Source organism: Pleurodeles waltl, chromosome 8, assembly GCF_031143425.1.
Source record: "Pleurodeles waltl isolate 20211129_DDA chromosome 8, aPleWal1.hap1.20221129, whole genome shotgun sequence".
NCBI classification, from domain to species: Eukaryota; Metazoa; Chordata; class Amphibia; order Caudata; family Salamandridae; genus Pleurodeles; species Pleurodeles waltl.
Genome location: NC_090447.1, coordinates 1144061711 through 1144087171, shown reverse-complemented (window position 1 = coordinate 1144087171; position 25461 = coordinate 1144061711). Strand labels below are relative to the sequence as shown.

The 25461-nt window shown below is 43.8% G+C and overlaps 1 protein-coding gene across 1 annotated transcript in view; it reads left to right on the top strand.

The window, feature by feature from the left end:
* CDADC1 (cytidine and dCMP deaminase domain containing 1) overlaps window positions 1-25461 on the top strand; it is a 403840-nt gene that overhangs the window by 195153 nt on the left and 183226 nt on the right. Inside the window, exon 5 of the mRNA XM_069205373.1 lies at window positions 5184-5233. Coding sequence (XP_069061474.1) covers window positions 5184-5233 — 50 coding nt within the window. The remainder of the gene's footprint in view (window positions 1-5183; window positions 5234-25461) is intronic.

The window sequence follows — 25461 nt, the reverse complement described above, 5'->3', positions numbered from 1 at the left end:
AAGACCTAATCTGAAGATCCAAGTTAGGAATTTTTAGAAGATAGGTATGATGATGGCGTGGTTATGGGTGCAACTGACACTGCAAGAAAGCAGGGGGAGGGTTAAAAACAGTGAGCGGTGGGATAATATTCGCCTTTGTTTCTTTAATAAAATCTAGACTTTCAGTCACTGAAGCTAGTAAAATCTGCAGTTTATTACAACACTGGAGGCTTCTAATATGCTTACTTAAAGCATATAAATAACAGAATTAGCCACATAAGTAATAGGCTTACAATAAAATGTTCTGAAAGTAGAAACATTTAACTAATCTGCTGATCTGAGAATGTTCTCTACACCTGCACCAGCCCACAAGGCCTCAGAAGACATAGCTCCCCGAATTGAGTGAGCTCCAAAAGCACTGGCATCAATGCATGCTGAGGACATGATCCAGTTGACCATTCTAGCTATAGTGAGTGACGCCAGTATATGTGGTTTATGAAAAGAGACCAATAATTGGACTCAAGAGGACGTTGTCATATTTCTAGTTTTTGAAATATGTCTTCAAACAATTTCCTACACAAAGTTTACTATAGGAAGGAAAATAAGGATAATGTACAGACATTAGATTCATTTGTGTTCTTCTGTTAATTTGGAAACAAACACCTGTATTGAACAGTAGATACATCCAAGGGTTTGACATCAGATAAATATTTTAAATAGGCTCAACATACCAGCATTGCTATTTTAGCAGACAAATACTTTAAAGTTAAACACAATCTTGCCTAGAAACTAATAATTTTAGAATTAGATTAACATCCCACATTTGATTATACTTTGGTATAAGAGGTGTACAAAACCTTACTCCCTTTAGAAAACAGCGAATCAACGGGTGTTCACCAACTGGTCTTCCATCCACTCTTTCATGTTCTGCTGAAATGGCCGAGCTTTGCCTTGGGAATTTGAATAAGCCAAAAAAATAAAAATAAAATAACTAGCAATGTTACATCTGCTGGAAAGGGATGTAAATTCCTATCCATGCACCAGCTATGCCATACGATCCAACTGATTATTTTTTTTTGTACAGTCTTTATTGGCATATCAGCATATAAAATCCATATGAAACAGGCATGTTAGTGTGTAATCTACCCACCCCTAACTCACCTGTGTTCTGCCACATCAGTCCACAATGTATTTTTTTGGAGCAATAAAAAGGCATTTGAAAACATTCCCAAATTCAAGTTCACAACTTCATAGAGGTGAATATATTTTTCTATAGGCAGTCTTTGTTCCTAGGCTTTTGAATTAGCCGCTTAGACCAGTTATTATAGAGTCCATTCATACCACTCATTATATCATCATTGTGTCCGCAACCAAATACAGACAATCTAGGGTGGTCTACCATCTGGGGGTTCCAGTAAGTCAGCTAACATAGCAGCCCATGCCTATAAATCGCCCACCATCCAAGTGGTTTATAAAGTTTTGTTGTTCCTGGTTCCCTAGAGTGGCGGATGAAATTAGAAGTTTCCACTGAAATCCCAGGGGGATCCCAGCACGACCCAAAATCTTCCAAGCCACTACCACTAGTGCAAGAGTTTGATTGAGTATCATGATGTGTGGTTGGCCTTTTGGATTCAGGAGGAGATTAGGAAAAGTTGGAATGAGAATTGTAAAACTGACTGGCAGTTCCAGAACTGTAGGGAACCAAGGCTTAGTTTGCCAAAAGGGTGTTAATAATACTAAAGAAGGTTGTTGGCAGCAAATTTGGGCTAGAACCTTCATTATCATAATGAACAGTGGAAAGGCATAATTGAGTTGATGAGGCCAGTCCTGAAGGAAGGAATCCGTTGCCTGAGCTTCCAGAATAAAAAGGTGTGAACCTGGGTATTCAAAGAGATATGAACAAGTCTATTGACACCGGGCCAAATTCCAAAGAAAGTTTTTTGAATACTGAAGGATGCAGATGCCAATTGCTGGAATCTTTGAGGTGTCTTAGACATCATTCTGCTATGGTATTTAGTTTCTATTGTCGATATTCTGCCTGAACGGAAAGTCTCTGTTGTGGACAGAATTCCCAAAAACATTTTGCTAGGTCTGTTAATGATTTGGACTTTGTTCCCCTTAGATGATGTATATATCTGACAGCCGATAGGTTGTCTATCGATGGGAGAATTAAACAACTGATCACGTCTTTTGCAAATGCCTAGATTGCAAAGGAGCCTGCAAGCACTATGTGACCCAGGTGGAGAGAATGCCACATCCTTTGCCCCAATCTATCCGTCTTGGATCTGATATTAAGACAAGAATTCGTCTCATGGAGAAAATTGCTCTCCCATTCAGTGCATCTAGGTGTTTAGCCATCACTAAAACTGCCCAAGATTCTTGATCGAAATGAATTGTATCTATATAATGAATACCTTTGTTGAGGTGTCAAAATGTAAAGTCCTTGTAGAACCCAGTAATGTAGAGGACCTGATAATATGGCCTGGGTGGAGGAACCAGAAGGTCTACTAGTCTTGCCAAAGATTGTAGAGAAATGGTGGATATACTCAAGACCTGTTGTATTTTTTTCCTTATTAGATTGACTTTCAGTTGAGGAAGTAGTAAAGGTGAGTTTTTGTGTAGCTATGAGAAACCCAAAAACTCCATTTGAGTTGAGGGTATGAGGGAAGATTTGTTCTATATCCACCAGGCAACCCAAAGTCTATAATAAATGAAGGAATGTTTCCAACTGAGATTCTAAGATCTTGTCTTAGCCCTGAGAAGAAAAGGAGATGAGAATAGTCGAAGCAGACAATCTGATTTCTCTGAGCTCTTAAATGATTCACCGCTGGTCTCTTTATATTCATGCAGCACCATGGTGCTGAAAAAGACCAAAAGGAAGCTTGTGAATTGGAAAACTGACTTTTCCCAGACTGGACATAAAGCTAAATATTTTACATTACTGTCCCTTCAACACCTCCAGGAGTAGCATGCACTATATAAATACATTTACAATTAAAAGCACAAACTTCACAGCTCAGTTGTTAACTCTTTGCACTACTACTCAAAAAGATCAAATGTTTGCCATCACAAAGCCTCGAGTGATTCAATCGATTAAAACCAGTAACGGCTCACAAGCATCCTTTACATTTGCAGACTATTGTTCACATTTGCAGATTAACTAATTCCGCACATTTTCATTTCTTGCAGGCAAGGAGGCTCCTTGGCAAAAAGGCTTGTTTTGCTGTTTGCCCAGCTTTGGTTTTAAAGTACAGGAGACTCACTGAATGTCACTTCAGCTGAAGCATTTAAACTATCGGAATTAAATGTCCATGAACCGTTGTCTTTTTACTAAAAGTAAGGAAACGGTTTTTCAAGAATCAAAAAGTATGGGCACTTCGGGCTCCTCTTACCCACCCACTTCGACCTCTTTGTTGCTTGCAGTTAACACAGTTATTGTGTCAGAAGCCTTTTCATTGGTTCTGCCCTTTTGTACCTTCATTTGTAGTTTCTTTCCCATTGTCTCATGGGTAACAAAGGTCTTTGTTTTGTTGGCTGCTATTGGATTAAAACAAGAAAAGATAGTTGCTGCTTGAATGCGGATTTACCTTAAAGAAATGAAAAACAAAAGGCGTTTGGCAAAACGGGAACAGTTGGCTTAAATAAACACAGCGACTGGGAGGGCAGTACAGAGTTGGGGTCTGATGTCTGTCTCTCAAAGTTATAGAGTTCTGGCCGCCATTATATATAATTTCTGAAAGTTCATAAAACAATTCTATGCTTTGTTTGGAGAAAGGAATCTGGGCCTAGTCTCGGAGTTGTAAATCTGACCATCTGATAAAAGTGCGCAGGTGGGTCTCATCCTTGCATGGGCATAATGCAGGCCAGCAGGTAATTTATCCAGATGTCCTGCATGGGGAGCATGTGATCACTGCGTGTTGTCTGTGTGTTCTGATTGGCTTAGTGTTCCTAACTTCATCTAACTTTTATGGTATTTTGAGAATGCGCACCCATCCGCCCAAATGTGTTTTAATGGGGGCCAGTCTCCTACAACTATTGTGGTGTTGCTGCCTATCTGAGGGATTGACCTGGGTTTTCATGTTAGCGTGTTTGTCTACGGGCTACCTGTGATCTGTCAATCAGTTGCTTCAGGCCTAGGTTGCAGGGCTTGCTTGACCACGTATTTCTGACTGGGTTGATGAGGTCACATCAAGTGAAATCCACAACAGTGATGCAAGTTTGTTGTTATGCGCACACATATCATGGCATACATTGACATTATTTTTATCAATATTAACAAAGTATAATAGGAGCCTGCGATCCTGTAATAAAATAACGGCCAACTATTGAAATGAAAAAGAGCTATTGTGTTCCCTAATTTTTTGTTCCAACAATACAAAAGACATGACACAGCGGTTCATGCACAACACCGTGAAGGGACTTTGTCAAGGTGTTGATTTTTTAATCACTGTAAAAGTCACTGAAATTAAATATCATATACACTTGTAGTGAATAAAAGAATCCCACAGTTTAAGCTGTTTCTTTGTGTCAACTCAAATTGCTGCTAATTTAACAGCTGCCTGTCGTGCTCCATGAGACTGCGCAGTACGCACTTCAAACCCATTTTCTGTGAATTACAGAAAAGAAATGTTTATTACTTTTTGGGTAATTTAGTGCTGGACTGCCTTTCATTTACTTAGAAAAACAATGTACCTGTCAAATGTGCTTTTTAAATTTATAATTGGACATAATTCAATGTAAATCTGTTTTTAAAATACTTCCGCCCATCTTCTGCTGCTCCTTCTCCATTGCATGGCGTTTACACCATGATTTATCTTACTAAAATGATGTAGCCAGCGATTTCTGGAAATCCATGCTCCGCCAATGTTTGCAGATAAAGTTAGTTTCTTCCTAATGCCATACCAATTTGAATGTAGGCAGTGCTTAATTTTGGCAAAATTGCGTTCAAAATAAGCTCTGGGTGGCAAGTTTTAATGTTTCCCTCTATTTCTTTAATTAGTCTGTCATTTTGTTTTTTAAATACAGTGAGCGCTTTACAAAAGATGCAGATGCTTTTCCAAATTGAATATCTGTACTTTGACAAAAACATCAGTAGTCGATTCTGAACCTACTATCATGACAGGGCCATATTTACATTATTAAAATTATTTACAAATGTTATTCATCTATATCCTAAAGACAAACATGTTTTTGTATATTTTTAGAAGATCACAAAACTGGAGTTGGGGCAGTTATCTGGGCCGAAAGAATATCTGTAAGTATCTTCATACATTTGCAAATTGGTATTTATTTCGGTGTAAACATTATTTCAGAAGTAAATTAAAAGATCGAAATAAATACAGGGAATATCCGCACTCTCAATTTAGTGTTTTCTTTTCTAAAAGTTACATTTTTGCATTTTCTTGAAGTTCCTGTGAGTCATTTTTATATCCAACTTCTCTCCATTGCCGACTATTGGAAATCTTGGATTTAAAAACTGGGCACCAGCCGATGCACTGCTCAACTCAAATATCTGCACCCCTCCCTTTGGTCCCATGCACGCCTTACCAATATGTTTATCCATTGTTGGACCTTAGTAAGATGTAAACCTATATGTATGGCTGCTTCCCTTGGGTACCTGCAGGTCATCTCCCACGCCTCATCACCCAGGTCTTGGAAGACTATTGGTAACCAGTGTGGTGTAGGTTTGTGAGACTAAGTGTTTGATCAATGGAGCCACCAGAACCCAATATCACAGGTGTGTCTCTTCAGCCGTATCTTGTAACTACTCCTCATGTTCCTGCAGGATATGTTTGGTTCTTCTGCAGGTATTAAAGATACAGATTCCCCATTAAATCATATTGTTCTTGCAGTGTAGGGAACAGTATTATTTTGTTGTCTCTCCAGATAATCCCCCTTCCTGGAAATGCTCATGAGCTCGCAGATCTCTGAGGGCCTCTTTCTCCCATAGGGAGGACCCCAGCGTTAATTTATCATTCCAACCCCTTGCCTTTATTTCTCTTTTCCATGTCCTAATGATTTTAGCTGTCAGATTAGGGAGGGGCCCTCCCCCACACACTGTATAACTGACAAACAACAATCCCTCCACCCCCAAGGTCCATGATCTTTTTGTCTGCTAGCAGGGAGGGTACTTGCTGGCTCTCAAAGACAGTCGTTAATGACTGCCAGCTAGGTCACCCAGTAATAGAGCTGTAAGTTTGGTAATGCTATACCATCTTCCCACCGCTTCCTGTTCAACATGGAAAGAGTGATCCTGGGTATCCCTCCGTCCCACAAAAGCAGTTGGGTAACCTTGTCAACCATATAAAAAAAACAAAAAAACAATTGGGAGCCTTAATGGGGGTATGTTATAACTGTATCCGTAGGGTGGTCTTCCCCCTCCCCCCAACTTTTTGCCTACCTCCTCCACTTTTCTGACCACATTTTTGCTGGTTTTAGGATTCTGTGCACTTACCAGTGCTAAAGTGCTTATGCTCTCTCCCCTAAATCATCATAACATTGTCATCTCTTGACAATGCAATGGGATATAGCCAATAGTTATACAAACCAAGCTTTATTAGCCAGGTTTTTATGTGTAACAGACTGGGACTTTTGCTAACTGTTTGCCCAATTAATTAATAAATATCTAATACAATACCTATAGGGGCCAACTCTTCAGTTGTCCAAAGCCTGATGCAGTATTGAATATGCCTCAATGCAGCAATGTGAGATTGATCTGAGGTTTAGGTCAAATTTTATAGGCAGGGTCAGGGCATTTGTGGGAAGTTACAACAGAGTTTTTATAATGGCATTTTCAGCCTTATCAAGTGTGTTAAGATTACAATGTCACCACAAATCCGCCCCATTCAAGACTGGGCCACAGGCTTGAATCTTGTATATTTCAATAGGTGGGGAGTAGTTTTGGAACTTTTACAATGAAGACTGGATGGCCTGTTCCAGAGAGACCGCTCCTTTGCATTCACCTTGTAGAGAATATTCCAGACGGGGCAGAAAAATTATCATTACAAATCCCATTGACTGAATCACTCAATCCTGGCAATAGATGGGGTTTGAACATTCTATAACATAGAGAGAGCAGATGGAAAAGAGACAGCTCTATTTACAGAATATATATCCAACTACTATGTTGATTCCAATGGTTACTTAGAGTAACTGGTCGATGAGAGGAAGCAGGATCTTCAAGGGTAGCAAATGGTCTCTACGTACCCCTGAGAACCTGTGGAGCTGGTAAACTCTGTTTGTTACAAGACTGCTGTGACGAGGCTACTACGATTCCTGGCAAATTACTAAGAGTCTTGACCACACCCGATAATATGCGCTTCATCTAGCAAGGAAGGGTCCAGAGTAAGAGGAGTGGGTGGGAGCAGTATGGGAGGTGCGGGAATAGTCTGCGTGTGGGAAACTGGGGCAGAATCCTCCTGCAAGCGGGCATACCCATAGAACATTCAGCACTAGTATGAACTTGCGAATCGCCCCCCCGAGACAAAGGTGGAGATAGTATTATTTTGTGGATCCAGTATAGGAAGGTGCGCCATGTTATCAAGAAATAAATCATGAACCTTCTCCCCTTGGACGACTTTCTCTCCATTCTTGTCTTTGTTTTTTAAAATGGTCTCGACCTCTTCAATTAAATTATCAGTCTCACTTGTTACGCAGTTCAGTGTTGCATGTATTGCATGCTTGGGAAGTTTCGGTTGAGTAGCCGTACCAACAGGGTTAATTTGTGCCTTCTGTTTCCCCATTCTTGTACCACAATAAGATGGACTAGTTAAAGGCTGTTGTACCTTCAATTTCCAAGTGTGCAGGAACTGTGGAACCTGGGGCCAAGAGCCAGGGAGGGGTGGTTCTGCCCTGTCTCCTCCTGGCACTGATGAGCTCAGGATGGGCTTCCCTTGGCTCACGCTTTTCCCAGGCGCGTCCTGTGCCGTGGGATGACCTCAGGCACCATAGAGCACTACGCTGGTGGGAAGCAGCAGTCTTGGCCCCTTCTCTTCTTGGCAATGCATACTGGGGCTTGGAGTCCCTAGACCAAGGGCAACAAAGCTCTCAGCATCCCGTGCCATGGGATTACCTCAGGCGCTATATAGTGCTACGGCGGCGGTAGCGGAAAGTGGCAATCCCGTCACCACCTCCTCGTAGCAATGCAGACTGGGGCTTGGAATCCCCAGACCAAGGGCAACAAAGCTCTCAGGGTGGGTACATACCTCTGCCAACCAGAAACTCAATTTCTAACATGGTGTTTTGCAGATATTGATTTAATGGAATTAGAAGCATACGAGTATTGCCTCAGCCGCTCCACCCACCAAAGGTCTCCCATCCCCTTTACCTCCACAAATACACCCAGGTTCATATCGGTTCTAGTAGTTCTATCCAACCGGGACACCCGATCTAGATTACTCTGTGCAGTGAAGTTGAGGTGTCTTCCTAACAAGAGTGCATCTGGGATTTTTAGTTATCCATTCCCCCAGCTTTTTCAACCCAACCGTCTGAAAGCCTGGTGGTAAACACCACAAAGTTATCGCCAAATTTACTCCATTCCAACATATACTGGCCCGCTGTACTGCATTCATCTGTTGCCTTCCCAAATTTGGTGACCTGCAATGGAATGGACTTGTGGACCAGTATCCACACACCCCTGGAGCCCGCAAAAAACCCAGCATGAACCAATAGCCAATATCTACCTCAAGTGAGAAACCCTCATTGTTCCCTACCAGATGAGTTTCCTGTAACAAGGTAATGTCTAGGTCATGTCTGGTCAGAGCCTTCAGCATAATCTCACGTTTTACTCTGTTGCATAGGCCATTATCATTCCATGAAAGTATGTGGATGCTCAAGCCATCCACTCCATGGTGCATTTTCGAGTTTCAAATTTGTATGTGAGATGTGTTTCCCCACTCGCCCTCTGCCATGGGCACTGTCTCCAATGCTTGAAACCGTAAGCTCCCCCCCCACCTCAATCTGACTCTGCGTACACTATAACCCACCTACCCAGTGCCCGCGTTGTGTTGTCCATTCATGTAAAACATCTGTTTTCAAGTGGAAAAAAATGTATTGAACTTCGTGCTGTCAGTGGTGTCTTTAACACCCTGTAATAAAAGTCCTTAAACGAAGGATAAATTCCTATCTATCATGCTAATAATTCATGCCAATGGAAATATCAGTGGGGTGGGGCGGGGCAGCCCTGACAAACCCATACCTAGAGTTAACACCCTGGATAGAACTCCATTTAATTTAACTGCAGCTGTGGTGTCTCTATATAAGGATTTAAACCCGGGCAGGAATATTGGACTAAAACCAATCTTCTCAAAAGCCCTGAAAAAGGAAATGCTATTCTATTGAACTGAATGCCTTGAACAATGGAGATAACGAGTCATCAGTAGAATTCACCCTACCAAGATAGGCATGTTGATGGCTCAGATTCGTTGACTTGTGAAAAATTTACGTAGACTGATCTGGGTTAATCAGGGTTGAAATGGAGAGCAGGAGTGTGCTCGCAAGCACTTTAGTTAATATATTTGTTCCCATATGTAGGAGGGAAATGGCGTGATGTGAGAAAGAATAAATGGTAGCCTTGCCTTTTCTTTGGATCAAATACATGTCACACATCTGACCATAAACTATCCTAAAGTTCTTGTCCTCTGAAGAAATCTGAATGAGTTCGGGACTAAGCGAAGGAGAGACACAGAAGGAAAAAGAAGTTCGCTCCCAGTCAAACGTATGGGCAAACGTGCTATTATCCATTTAACAGGGTTGATGGCCAAGGCGGTAACAAAACCGCTCCAAGGAGAGACAAACATGAAGCATTTACCAATGATATAGGATTTTTGAAAGGCAAGCTCATGAACGAGTGATAGTGAGGGGCATGTGGTGGGCGTGGTTAAAGCCCACAGATAGGTTACTCGGCTCGACCTAAAAAGGTGTTGATTTTGATCATAAGATTTCCAGCAGTAGTTAAGAGGAAATAGTCTGTATGAGAAAGAGTATTGTGCACCCCAGAGTGAAAAGAGCGTTTTGTCAGTTCTGTTTTCCTTTCTTTACATATCCCACATATCCCTCAAGCTCATTGCATTCACCAATGTTGACAGTACTGAAGGTCTGAGTTTCACCCCTTTACCTATAACTGGCCTAGCAAGGGTGACATAATTACTACATTAAAATGTTCTTTATTATTCTATGGTTGGAGTAAGGTGCAATAGCTATCAAGCCACTTAATTTTGAGTACTTTATTTAGTAGCTTCAGCTGGTTATAAACAGAGAACTGCAAGGTTTCAGAGACCACATATACCTGTGACCACTGCGCAGCAACCATCTGGGTCCAACTCAGTTCAGTTTATAATCTTTATTCGGCTATACCAAAAGTAAGCCATAAAAGTGCATAATACTAGACAGTAAGGCAATAAAACACGAAACAGTGAGCTCTTAAAAAGATGGAAATAAAGGAAATTTAAATAGTTAAAATATAATTGATACATAAAACAAATTTTAGAGAGCAGTAAGACTTTTCCTGACATGAAATGCTTTTATGATATAGTTTGCCACCCTGCAGCATACATTCGGGGAGTCCAAGGCTAACAGGAGTATCAATGCTTCCTGATGAGTTCTTCTATTAAGTGCATTAAAAAGTGGTTTAAGATAGGTGATTCTAAGGTGTTCATAGAATTTACAGAATAGGGCGAAATGCAGGGTGCTTTGTTTGCTATCTGCACCATATGGGCATCTGTCTGATTCTAAAGGTCAATGCTACTAGGTGGTGAGCAATACCCAGTCTTAGTCTAATTAACACAGACCTGTGCTGCATGTTAGTGACCATGGAAAGATAGCCAAATCTACTTACATCCAAAGGGTATGACAGGTAAGAACCAATAGTGGTTTCAGTACATTTGGTTAGCTTCCTTGCATCCGCCTTAAATTTCCTAAAAGTGTCCTTGATAGATTTTTTTGAAAATGACAGTAGTTCCTCTGGATTAAGTTTTATAGACCTGTTATAAAAAGATTTAAAGAGGGTTCAATAAAAGCTATAAAGGGTATACACATGGCATTATCCAGTTTCATACAGTCTAGTATAAGATCTTTAGTAAAACCAGTGGCTTCCTTAGACCATGTACTATGCCATAAAAGCAGGGGTCTCACCTGTAGCACATCTTCCAAGTATTGTAAACCCATTTCTTGATGCGTAATCCAATTAGAGGCTGATGTGGGTAGACATAACATACGTTTTAGGAAGCAATTCTCCTCTAATTGTAGGCGAGCAATTTTGGTGTAGCCCCACACCCCGGCACCATACGCAACCGTGGAGACAACTTTAGCCCTGTAAATATCCAACATGGTGCCTATGGGGCGACTCTCTAGTTTACTAGCAAATCTGAATATAGCACCTGAGTTTCTTCTAAGTTTGTTCCTACCCGAACAATTCAGCTGGTCCCACTTACCGTTGCTAGAGAATAATACCACCAGATAGTTAAAGCAGTTAACAGTACTAATCTCCATATTCTGAATGTAAAAGCTTCTGCATTTCTTTACCTTCTTGCCACAAGCCATAGTAAATGTTTTGGATTTATTGATTATCATATTCGTAGATGACATAAACTGTTCAAATCTGCACATGAACTTCTGGAGCACCCTGGGTGTTCTTGACATCAGGACAACATCGTCTGCATAAAGTAGGGCGGGCACTGGGCGTCCGGCCACGTAAGGGGGATCAGCCTGGAAACCCTGCAAATGCTTATCTACCCCATTAATGTATAGAGAAAACAGTAGTGGGGCATGGACGCATCCTTGGCTGATACCTCTACCTGTCTTAAAAGGGGTGGTGCATTCTCCAAGTTGGCCAAATCGGACTTTGCATGTCAGATCGCTATACAGGAAAGCCAAGAAATTGATGATATACCTGGGGGCAACTAACCCAATTAGGGTAGACCATAAAAGAGCGTGTTCAACTGAGGTCTGCAAAGCATAAATATAGAGCACCCTTCTTTGCCTTGGTATACTTTCCTATAATTAGGTCTAGGTTAACACATTGCTCTATGGTTCCTAGGTCTTTCCTAAAACCAAACTGAACCAGTGATAAGATGTTATTTTCTACGACCCAGTCATTTAGTCTTTCAAATATTATTCTACTACATGTTTACAAAGAGGAGTCAAGCAGAGAAATAGGTTGATAGTTTTTAGGGTCGGTCTTATCTCCCTTCTTATAAATTGGTATAATGATGGATGGTGTACCATGTCCACAGGGTATCGCCAGATAAGGCCAAGTTGAAAATTCTTGTCAAAATTAGTACCCAAAAACAGATGTTATGTTTAAAGACATCCACTGGAACACCATCTGGTCCTGGGGCCTTACCTTCAGCTCCAGCTAGGATAGCAGAGTGAACCTCATCTGTAGTGATCTCTAAAAAGTTAGGTTGGCCCTGCTCGTTATGCCCGATTATATGTATCAACCCAGTCCCTTCCTTGAAAACCTCTGAGTAATAGGCCACCCATGTTGCACAGTCTACACTGGATCCCAGATCTGATGGCATCCAATATGAAAGAAAGGGGGCATTAATGGTTTCCCAAAACAGTTTGGTATTATTAGTCTCTGTCGCCAGGGCTAATTTGGACCATGCCTCTTTCCTTATTTCCTTTTTCCTTTGTTCCTGCGTCGTCTTGTATTTTATTCTGAGGGACTTAATTACTATCGGGTCTCTAGGGGATGATTGCAGGGCTAGTTTAAGATTCCTCCTAGCTTTCGTGCAGGCCTTGTCGAACCACCCCTTTTTATGCAAAGGTCGTCTATGTTGTGGGCTGTAGGTCAGCAGCCCCTGTATATAGGCGGTAATAGTCCCAAAACATTTTAATAACATGGGAACCTCAATAATCTCCTGTAAACAATAACTAACTTCATGCTGGCAGCCACGTATAACATCCCGCAGAATATCAGCAGGCACAATGTCTTCCTATTTCCGTCTCACTCCTGTGGTTCTGTGCACTTCGATCCGATTCGGGGTAGTATAAAACACATCTCTTGGCCCCTAAAAGGACGTAGGGAGGATAATCGGATCATGATCACTAAGAAGGGTCAACACAGTATAGGGTGTGTCACTGCCATTTAGTGCAAAGGATGACAGAATAATGTGGTCTATAACGGAAGTTGAGTTGGGGCTCCTATGAGTCAAATATTTTCGTCAGAAACACCATGCTTACGTTCCATAAGCATTAGGTCATAAGTGGACAACATCAAATTAAGGGCTTCTCCATACACAAAAAAGATAAAGGGCCGGATGTATGAAGAAACCACCTTGCGATTCTCTAATAGCGATTTTTAAGAAATCGCTATTTCTGATTCGCACAAAGGTATGTATCATATTTGCGATTCTGTAATAGCGATTTCTTAAAAATCACAAATGCTATTACTGAATCGCAAATAGCGATTCTGAGCCCATTCACACCATTTTTGCATTTCCCAAATTGCAAATTCCTAACTGGAATTCGCAGTTTAGGAAAATGCAAAACCCCAGGGTGCTGGGGGCCTAACGCCCCTCTGCTGCACCCCAAAAAATGTTTCAGGACATGTAAGGCGCACACATGCCAAAGGGGCATGTGTGCGTTACATGTAAATTTAAAAAAAGCATTTTTAATGCATTTTTAAAATTTGCACATGGTTACCATCAAGTTTTACTTGGTGGTAATTGCGATTCCTTAATGCCCAATTCGCATTAAGGAAAAGCTTGATACATGTGCTTAAGAAATCGCAAATTAGGATTCCTTATTTGCGATCTCTTATTCAGAGAATCACAATTTGCGATTCTCTAAACGACTCGCAATTTTAAGGAATCGCTATTTTAGCGATTCCTTAAAATTGCATAGCGAATGCCTTTCTTACATAATGAAAGGCATTTTTGCATTCGCAAACGGCCATTTGCACCGTTTGCAAATGCAAAAAAGCTTGATACATCCGGCCCAAAATCCTGTCCCATAGGGGGTAGTAAATCCACAGGACCGAGGGGAGGTGCATGTGCATGGCTGGATATTTAAATTCCCCGGCCCAAATAATAATGGGATTGGAGCTAATGAATTTTAGAAACTTGTTTAGGCTTTGGTTCAAGGCGTGGGCAACCATACATCGGGTGGCATCAAAGATGTTATTATAGTAGTTAATTATGACCATATCTACCTTATTCTTGTGTTTAAGCAACAAGATTTGAAAGTGTGTGGTCTCCATAAAAGTCTTTTTAACCACTAAAGGGAGTTTATTAAAAATAAGCACCAGAATCCACCCCCCCCCAGCCCTCACAGATGGTGATGGTGTGGCTGGCAGTGAGTGTGAGGTAAATCCATGCACATAGGCAGGTGAGATACACCAGATTTCTTGGATGCAAAGCACATCTAGCTTACTGATTAATGAATCCCACTCTTCTGTCACAGTTTTGCCATGTAGGCCCTGCACTTTCCATGTAGCAAGATAATGGTGCCCGATGGTATTATTGAAAGGTTCCTGACACCATGATTCTTCTCTGCCGTAACTTACTGCATTTGCAGCTACCTCGGTTGGTTCCCCATCCCCATTGTGTGTTATATCCCTAATGTCCATATTATCCTTGTCCTGCTGGACTAATAATAGCCTATTCGGGCTTGTATCCATCTTATGTTTGGTTGTTTCCTTTACCCTTGGTCTCGTCCTCTCACAGGCTACAGACCCCTCGCTTACCAGTCAGTCATTATCTGACAGTGAACTTAATATCTGATATTTATTGCTTATTAGTAACAGGGTAGTAGAGTGTGCATTATGTGTGAAATCGGGGCCTGGGTATGTCAATATAGACTGTGGCAGCATACAGGGCATGGTTCTACATCCTGACTGGCCAGGTTGCAAATGTTTATAAAATACACCTAGCGGGAGCAGTTCCGGGAAGCTTCTATATTGGGGGCGAAAAGAGGCCCTGTACAGGATATCCCTTACCATTGAGAGGCTTCTGAAGTTAATAATTACACAATCTCCCCCATGATCTTTCCCTAGGGGGACCACCCACCCACCCTACTCTCCGGGTTAGGATTATCTGGTGGGCATCATTAATTGAGAAAATATTGTTCTGCGCAAACCAATGCATAACCTTGTTCTTCAGGTCACCTTGTTGCTCACTCTGATCAGACCGTAGAGGAGGGACTTTGGCCATGATAATTACATAGGGACAGGACTCAGGGGGTAAAGTAACAATAGACAGTTCTTTTCTTGTATGTAGGTGGGCGGAGCTATTTTTCAGGTGGTTCGAGGAAAAGTGTCCTGGAGCTGCATGTGCTGGTATCAATTGTGGGTCATCTGGAGCGGATCCCAGTTGTCTGTTCTTAGAGGCCACGCACTACAATGATCAATATTTTGGGCCACCCTTGGTTGTCTAGGATGGACTGTATTTAGGGCCTCCCTTACTTGCCCTTGTATAGGGGCCCCAGGGTTAGTGCCCAATACAGTTCCTTGCAAATCTAATGTATCTGTGCCTTGTGAAACATGTGAGTCGCCTGGCACACTAGGAGTAGTATTCTGTACACAGGGTTCTTATGGTTAGGGGGCAGTGTTGGCAGGGGGGTTTCTGGCAGATCTCCAGAATTTTTCCCACCTCCTTCTCCAATTTATCCAGTATAGTAAGGATAGGTTTAGCAGATCATCGAGGAGAGGGTGAGATCTTTTAAATCTAGATACCATATTTTCACCCATGATAGGACCCAGGTGCTATCAGCTCACCTTCTGGATCGTTTCTTTCTTTTTATAATGGGTGGCTGGCTTGGATATGTGGAGTTTTTACTTGTGGGGGCTCATTGGCAGGTCATTGGCTCTATCAGGGAATCTCCATTCATCAGAGCCACTTTGTCAGCTGAGGGGTGGATGACTGGTGTATATTCATGTGGTGCTAGAGTTCCCTCTATCGCATCTCCCAATCCTGCTGTCCCCAGGGATAAGCATCTTTGTGCGAGGTCGATTTCTTTTGCGATGACCCCTACCACTATTACTAGGCAGGAGTCAATTGCTGTGTGGCCGGGTTCCGTGTCTACCATCTGGCCCCCCCATCTTCCTCTTACCCATGATAAGGTTGTATATTTACCGCCTCCTTAAGTAGTTGTATGCTATCGATGGCTTTGTTCCCAAATCCTGAGTTTATGGTGTTAATTCTGGCCTAATTGCAGTTCTATCCTTGTCACACTACATGCTAATTAACAGGAAAGTATAAAACATAAGAGTAAAAACCAAGAGGGTGGGCCCAGCCCAGCCTCTGTCGGCCGCTGACGGGCGCAGACGGGCCCTCTCTTGGCCTGGTATTCGCCTGGGCATGCGCCTGTGCGCATTCCGTGCAGCGGAAGCGCAAATCCCAATTATGGTGCCTTTGACGCAGCAGAGCGTTGTGGGCGGCCTCCTCCCTCTGGTTGAGCTGGGAGGTGTGGTTCAGCCCAGCCTTCCGCCCCCGTGTCCTAGTGCAGAGTGATGTGCACAGCGGAAGCGCGAGTCCCAATTATGGTGCCTTTGACGCAGCAGAGCGTTGTGGGCGGCCTCCTCCCTCTGGTTGAGCTGGGAGGTGTGGTTCAGCCCAGCCTTCCGCCCCCTTGTCCTAGTGCAGAGTGATGTGCACAGCGGAAGCGCGAGTCCCAATTATGGCGCCTTTGGAGCGTCGGAGCGTTGTGGGCTGCTTCCTCCCTCTGGTTGAGCTTGGAAGTGTGGTTCAGCCCAGCCTTCCGCCCCAGTGTCCAAATGCAGAGTGATGTGCACAGCGGAAGCGCGAGTCCCAATTATGGCGCCTTTTGCGCATCGGAGCGTTGTGGACGGCCTCCTCCCTCTTTTTTAACTGGGCGGTGTGGTTCAGCCCAACCTTCCGTGTCCAAGTGCAGAGTGATGCGTGCAGCGGAAGCGCGAGTCCCAATTATGGCGCCTTTTGCGCATCGGAACATTGTGGGCGGCCTCCTTCCTCTGGTTGAGCTGGGAGGTGAGGTTCAGCCCAGCCTTCCGCCCCGTGTCCAAGTGCAGAGTGATGCGTGCAGAGGAAGCGTGAGTCCCAATTATGGCGCCTTTGGCACGTCAGAGCGTTGCGGGCGGCCTCCTCCCTCTGGTTGAACTGGGAGGTGTTGTTCAGCCCAGCCCCTTGCCCCGTGTCCAAGTGCAGAGTGATGCGCACAGCTGAAGCGCGAGTCCCAATTATGTCGCCTTTGGCATTTCGGAACTTTGTGGGCGGCCTCCTCCCTCTGGTTGAGCTGGGAGGTGAGGTTCAGCCCAGCCTTCTGCCCCGTGTCCAAGTGCAGAGTGATGCGCGCAGCGGATTCGCGAGTCCCAATTATGGTGCCTTTGGCGCGTCGGAGCGTTGTGGGCGGCCTCCTCCCTCTGGTTGAGCTGGGAGATGTGGTTCAGCCCAGCCTTCCGCCCCGTGTTCAAGTGCAGAGTGATGCACTTCCATCACTGCTTTCATACAAACAGAAACAATCAGGATTGTGGTTTATAAAAAATGATATAATTAAGTCTCCTAGCTGCTTAACATTTCATGCATTGCACCGTGAAAGCGTATCCCAGGGGCTCCTATTTCCAAACATCATTGTTATTTAACTATTTTACCCCCCCCCACGTGTTTCTTATTCCTAAATGATAAATGATTATTGAAGAAATTATACTTTTGGTAGTCCACCTTTTATGGACAAAGCCCACAACTCAACTCGCCCAGCAAATTACATTAAAATAATTCAAATATAAACAGTAACTTTAGCAAAGGGTTCAGAGGCACTGCCTCCAGCTGGTCGAGAAACTTTTTGGTTTGAAAACAGTCTTGACCCAGTTGTCAGTACCGATGACACACATATTATTTTTACAAGAGTGTTACTCTGTGTCTTGAGATATCTGTAGGAGGGACCGTGGGTCTTCAGGTACGAGAAACAGCGCAAGACATACATGAAGGGCCTAATTTGTGACATCAGATAGCCCTGCTTTTGTTGTGCCATCTCTGTTTGTGCTATCTCTGTTTGATATCTCCAGTCTTTAATGAAAGAAATGTGCTTCATTTTATCAAGATTGCTAGATCACTTTCCTAAGAGAGAGCCTCTTCCATTAGCATCATTAACGTGAAAAGAAGGGGATTCACTTGAAGTCTCTTAATTGCTGTCTGATTGATGATCTGATGGAAGCATATTTGTCCAGAGCCACGGGGCTCTAATCTTTTCTGCACTAAGAGCTACTTATGTTGAATGAAAAACATCATGAGTTACTAAAATTATTAGTGTCTTAATAGCAACCACATCAGACAAGATGACATGAGTGGCTGCGAGATGCAAGATTATCAGCAGTGATTACCTTGCTGCAGGGTTGCTAGTTGTAGTGTAAAAAGGCTATCTCAATTTGGAATGCCTCTGTGTGGGGAATACATACCGGCCATATCTTCAAAACTCTTGGCACCAAAGTAATGATAATACATCTCCCTATTAATTTATTATTCAAATATCATCTTTAAATATTTTGGAAATCTAACCATTGTTCTTCAGCTCATAAGTTATGAAAATGCACACATATTTGTCTCAAATAAAGGCTTTCCAATTGTAGTGTAAATGTATTAATTCAAGCAGCCAAACGTTCTAATTTAGTTGACCAGGCTGCACACTCAAAAGTGCTAGAGAGCTACTAGCAGATAACAAGATACTCATTGGAAAAGCCTGGTCAAACTTTTTACTTATTGTACCAATGGTAAATTACTGATTGCCAGCAATAACAAACCAACCTCATAGAATCTCTGTAGTAGTAATAATAAAAGCTAGAGAGGGACCATAGCTATTGATGAGATCAATCAGAGTATACAGGAGATGTAGTCTACTTTACTCTTTCTCTCACTATTATGTGGGAGTCACATCAGTATCTCACTACCACCTGGGCGGAAATTACCACTAGACAACACCACCTTTGAAGCATATTTCTTGGTCACGGCAAGCACTCCATATGAGAGCAATGGTATCTCAGCAAAGCTAATGGCAGAGAGACCCTTAAGAGTGATTAGTAGAGAGCGAGAGGGAGAGACCCAAATGTTAAAGTGGATAGGCCTATTCTAACCCATCTGCTGTTTGGGAATCCATGCCTCTCTTCAGTAGGACCAGTCTCCATCCCCTGAGAGCTGCTGCCAGCCTGTGTAAGCCATTGGTTCTTTTAGTTCTGCCTTTGTAGGTCCTCCGACCCACCAAGGCATGAGGGGAGCCTATAAATTGTGGCAAATTAGTAGCCCCAGGTGACTAGTCAAGCCATTGTCAGGTCACTGTGTGTATCCTGTATCATCTGGACCAACATCACTGCTTCAGCCCATCAGCACCGATGGATGTGTTGTAAACCGTCCATATTCACAGCGTCTCAACTTCAGTCTGTCTGCATACACGCTGCATGTTAGTACTACCAATGTTAACACTATGATACTTAAAAGCAGTTCTAAAAAGTTCAGATCTCTCAAAACCTCTAATATTTAGTAAATGATTATGGGACAAATTATAATCAACAGAACTTTCTAATAAATAATTTTGGTGCATCACCAAAGAGTAATTCATAGACCAGGACAATGGATATGATAAGGGCAATTGAACGTACGTCACACTGTATATAACATAAGTAGGCAAATAAGTACAAACATAACAATCAGATAAGTTCATTATGCCCCTCCCTGTAAGTCTTTGGTGAATCTACATTAGAAGTTTCTCCAAAATAGTCCCTATAACTATCATTATAATCTAACTTATGATATTTACTATCCATATCATACTAGAACATTTAGCCATTTTGAACTGAAAGATATTCAGCAGGACGATATAAATGTATCAGCACACCAATTATTAGGACCAATTAAGAATTTTAAAAACTGTTTGCCAAGCCAAGCCAAGCCAAGCCACACCTTTCTTTTCTTTCAGGCATCTTCTCCAGTTCTTTTTTTTTCAAAATCTATTTGATTTACAAAGCAAAAAAAGGTAAGCGAAAAGTAATCCAAGTAATCAAGTGGTTTAAAAGTATTCTGAACCTATATAAAAACTGAATTTTAAGAAAAATCAGCCTTTCAATATTCAGAGCAAAAGTTCACTTCTTCATTAGGAAAACTATTCACTGTTAACCATTTCGTTGTTCATTTATCATTCCATGGGGGATCTTCAAGCAAAAAATGGAAATCTTTCGAATCAGTGTCCTTTCTGGGACAGTTTTTGTCAGATATGCCCATTCGCTTGTTGATACAACATCTGTAGTTGACTTCTCAAATGATAATCCACCAATGTTTTGCTCAGTCTCTTTGTTAACACTTTTTCACTGCTTTAGTTTTTTTTCACCAAGAATATTCTCCAATCTGCCTTTGCTCAGATTCTTACTATTACACTCACAGGTCTCTCAGCTTGAATCATGCTTCCATCTTTAGTTTCATCTGCTTGATTTACTCAAGTTTCATCTGCTTCTTGAGTTGCACAATTTGCAAGTTATTATTATTATTTTCATTAGTACAGCGTGAATGTTATCAAAAAGGTGCCCCGGCACTGATAACCATGTTGATGCACTTTGGTGCACTTTGATTTGCGCTCTGGGGTTTCAGAGTTATTTTTTTCTTATTATTATTCTTGAACTGTTTGTTCTGCACCCTCTAGGTCACACTGCAAACTTGAGTTTGGCTTTGTGAGTTAACAGTTTGTGTCGCTATTACTTCATCTGCAGCACACACTCTTTGTGTGAGGCACATGGATCCATTATGACAAACCTCCACATTTCTTAGCTGTGTTTGTCACTTGTATCACTTGGTGTGGTCCACTGCCGCATCTTTGTACATGGTTCTTCATCAAAATCCAGTCATCGGGTTCCAGATCACGGCAGGTCTCCATGCATGCAGAAGGTGTAGCAAGTTCTACAGAGCGAGAGATAGAACATACTGTATCTGCCAAGCCTTTGCTGAAGTAATCCAACAATAAATCATCAGTAATGTTTACAAGAGCAGTAGACGGCGCCCCAGTAATTCTCATGGCTCTTACTATGATGATTTTGGGTGTGCTTAAAACCAATCGTCCTATTTAGCATGCTTCTTACGCTGAATAGTACATAAGGAAGAGCATATGGGCATTTCAAGCATGTTGAGGCACAAATATTGGCTAGTTTACTTCTCGGATAGAGACTTCTAGTTGCAGATCCCTTACCTTAGAGTTTCCCCCAGGAGTCAGTCTGGATCTGTAGATTTTTCTCAAGCAGTACCCCTGCATGCCGTCAGGTGGTGTTGGTCGGCTGCACGTCCGTCATCTGCGCCGTGCGAGCCGGACACGACGTCACGGATCCTATATAGGCTCGACCCTGGTGCGCTGACGTCAGTTCTTTTCTTTCCACACCAGGCAGCCCTGATCTGAAAAAGAGCTACTCCTCATTCACTTTTTGATTGATCTTTTTTGTTGAATATTTTTTAGTGTTTACACTCCTGGTGCGTCGAGAATGATGTCACGTAAGACTGGGTTCAAGTCCTGCGGATCCTGTCATTGGGCGATGTCTGTGACAGGTCTGAACCTTGTGTGCTTGTGGTGTTTGGAGCGTGACCATGACCCGAAGTCATGCACGAGTGTTGCGCAATGAATCAGAAAGCTTTGAGGGAGCAGTCCCTAAAGCTCCTTGTGGCCTGATGCTCGGCTCCGCGCCACTCCCGATCTCGGTCGAGAGGAAGGACCTGAGATCAGTCACGGAGCCTCCATTCTTCGTCATCCCACTCCAAGTCCTCGGGACGGTCAGGTAAGAGGCACAAGAAGAAGTCAAAGAAGTCCAAACCTTCTTCGACTTCTCCCCATCCGTTGGCCAACGAGACGAGAGAAAGGGAGTGTCGTCACACAAGGCCTCCATCCATGGAGCCCGCGTCTAAGTTGGCTCCTCGCCTCACCGAGTTTCCATGAGCCGAAGCGATACCTGCCCAACTTAGAGAGGTTTATGAGGCCATGGGCCTCTTCTTTTAACAGTCCGACTTCGCTGGAATGCTTTTGAGCCCTGCAGGGTTGGCAGGGGCCCCCTTGTTGTTGATGCCAGGGACTTGACCTCAGCTCCAGGGGTTACCCAGGGATACAGTCCCAGATCCAAATCGGCATCAGTCGTACCACCTCTACCTTTCCCGATGCCGGTTCTGACGTGGACGCTCCCGCCGCCGCCTGTGCCCAGGGCAGCGTCAGTCCCATCCTTATTGGGAACTCTGACACAGAGCCAAATGGGTGTTGCGTGATGCTGATGCCAACTTCGAAAGGGGCCTTAGTCCCTCTGTCGGTTCCTGACCCTTATTGGGTGAGAGATGGGAGAGGTCCCTGGAACCTTTAGAATCCCAGCTCAAAGACCCTATGGAGTGGCGGATGGACCTGGGTGAGGACAGTGGTTTAGATACTTCCCCTGACACTGGGATGCTTCCTCCCTCTACCGTGGTTACAGTAGAGAGAGCGTCCTATTCAATGGTAGTGCAAAGAGTGGCCAAGGTCCTCGACCTTGAGCTACCTTTGGTGCAATCACTACCAACCTCCTGACAGAAATGCTTTAGCCTGAAGCTTCATCCTCTGAACCCCTTTTGCCCTTCAATGAAGCCATTACAGATACCTGGTCCAAAACCAGCACAGGGGCTCCTGTGACCAGAACAATTGACCGTCACAATAGACTTGCTCCAAATAACCCAGCATTCCTGATCCAACACCCCTGAGAGCTTGGTTATCCAAGCCTCTTTGTCCCAGGGCACATTCCCTTCCGCACCTCAAGATAGGGAATTCAAGGGGCTGTACCGACTTGGAAAGAAAATGTTCTCTTCCTCCAGCCTGGCATTACAGCCCATCAACACCACGTGCCTTTTGGGCCATTATACTAAAACTCTATGGGACACAGTTGTTCAAGTGCTGACACAGGTTCCAGGGATGGCCCGGGCTATTCTCTCCCAAGCTGTTGCTGATAGGAGGGACGCAGCGAAGTTTGCAATCAAAAGTGGGCTTGACACAACTGACTCAATGGGCAGAGCGGTTGCATCAACGGTGGCTTTGAGGCACCATGCCTGGTTGAGGACATCAGACTAGCTGGTTTTACAAATAGTCCGAAGGGGTTACTCCCTCCCTTTCGAGGCTACCCCATCCATGCCACCATCCTACGATCAGATGACAGAGTATTGATTGGAACTTCTCCTTGAGGATGTTACGCCTCCCTTGACAAAGGGAAAAATAGAGAGGGTCCCTGGGCCATAAGTAGGTTGTGGTTGTTATTCCCGCTACTTTCTGATACCCAATAAAACACAAGGGTTTGCACCCTAACCTCCACCTTCGGTCCCTCAATCTCTTCCTCAGAAAGGAGAAGTTCAGAATGCCCACTCTTGCTCAGGTCCTATCTGCCCTGGATCCAGGAAACTGAATGGTAGTGCTGGACTTGCAGTACGCTTATTTTAACATTCCTCTCCTGCCTGCCCTCAGATGTTACTTGTGGTTCACTGTGGGCTGCAAGCATTTTCAGTTCACTGTGCTCCCCTTCGGCATTACCAGTGCCCCTAGGATATACATCAAGATGATGGCCGTTGTCGCAGCTTGTCTGCATAGATTAGGGGTTTCGGTCTTCCCCTACCTCGATGACTGACTGTTGAAGGCAGGTTTGCCCCAGGACATTGTCTCCCACCTTCAGACTATGGCAAAACTCCGGGTTCACTATAAATGTGCCAAAGACATGCCAGACTCCCTCTCAGGCACTACCTTTCATGTGAGCTGTTCTGGACCCAGTGCAGTTTCGGGCCCATTCTCCCGAGCGGTGAGTCCAGGATATTCATTCTATGAAACTGATGTTTCAGCCTCTATCCTGGATTTCAATGAGACTGAGTCTAAGGCTGCTGGGCCTCATGGCCCCCTGAATCCTGTTGGTGAATCATGCCAGTTGGCATATGCAGGCTCTGCAGTGGAACCTGAAGTTCCAGTGGGCGCAGCATCTGGGGAATCTCTCTGACATGGTCCAGATCTCGTAGGGAACCGCGATTGGGTCAGAGGCAGTTCCCTCTCCCTTCCCCAACCAGATCTGACTGGAATGAGGCTGCAACCTGGAAGAGGCAGCGATCAGAGGCATCTGGTCTCCAGCAGAGTCTGGACTCCACATCAACCTTTTGGAGCTCTGCGCAATCAGACTGGTAATGAAAGCATTCCTCTCTCAAAGGGAAAGAAGTGCAGGTGTTCATGGACAAGACCACCGCCATGTGGTGCTGCAACAAGCAGGGTGGGGTAGGTCGTGGACCCTTTGCCAGGATGTTCTGCACCTCTGGACGTGCTGGATCATCAGGGCATTTCCCTTGTGGTTCAACACCTGGCATGCTCTCTGAATGTCAGAGTGGACAAACTCAGCCGTCAATGCCTGGTTGATCACAGAATGTGTCTCCATCCGGAGGTGGTGCAAATTTTTTTTCAGCAGTGTGGAGGGCCTTGGTTAGATCTGTTTCTTCTGTGAAGAGAGCACGGATTGTCAGCAATTTTGCTCATTGGAGTTTCAGAGGCGGCACTCATTCGGCGACGCATTTCGTCTCGAATGGAGCTCAGGGGTCCTGTATGCCTTTCTGCCAATACCACTTCTGCCCAGAGTTCTAAAGAAGATCTAGATGACCGGTCCTTGGGAATCCTTGTGGCTTTAGACTGGGCATGAAGAGTCTGTTATCCCAAGCTGTTGAGGATGGTTATCGATCATCCAATCAGACTGCTTTTTGAGGGAGGCACTTCTGTCACAGCAGCAGGGGAGGATTCTCCACCCGAAACTGTCCAGTCTCGGCCTTCTTGCATGGAGATTGAGCGGCAGCAGTTGACAACTTTTGACCTTCCACCCGAAGTCTGTAATGTTATCTTGGCAGCCAGGTGTCCCTCCATCAAACTTTATATGCCTGTCGTTGGAACAAATTTGTGGCATGGTTGACTGACAAGTCTTGACCCCCTCTCTGCCCCTCTCTTTGACGTTCTATTGCTCTTACTTTCTTTGGCCCAGCAGACCTCTGCTTTGGGCACCCTCAAAGGTTATTTGTTTGCCATCTCCGCATTTCTGAGATTACCTGACCAACCCTCTTTGATTAATTCTCCTATTGTAAGTAGGTTCCTTAAGGATCGTACTCATATGTCTCCTCCATCCCTATTCATCATGCCCCAATGGGATTTTAATTTGGTTCTGACATTTCTAATGTGGGCTCCCTTGAGCTTCTTCACAATTGTTCTCTAAGGCTTTTGACATTAAAAACAGCCTGCCTTGTGGCCCTTACCTCTGCCCGTAGGGTGAGTGAGCCTCAGGCATTGTCATCTAAGCCACCCTACCATTCCACCCATCCTGACAAAGTGGTGCTTTGCATTAGGGCATCTTTTTTGCCAAAAGTGGTCATGCCCATTCATGTAGGCCAGTTCATTACCTTGCCTACTTTATACACACACCCGCATCCTTCTAAGGAAGAGGAGAGACTCCACCACCTGGACCCAAAAAGAGCGTTGGCGATCTACCTTGATTGTGCCAAAGAGTTCTGGATGGATGATCAACTC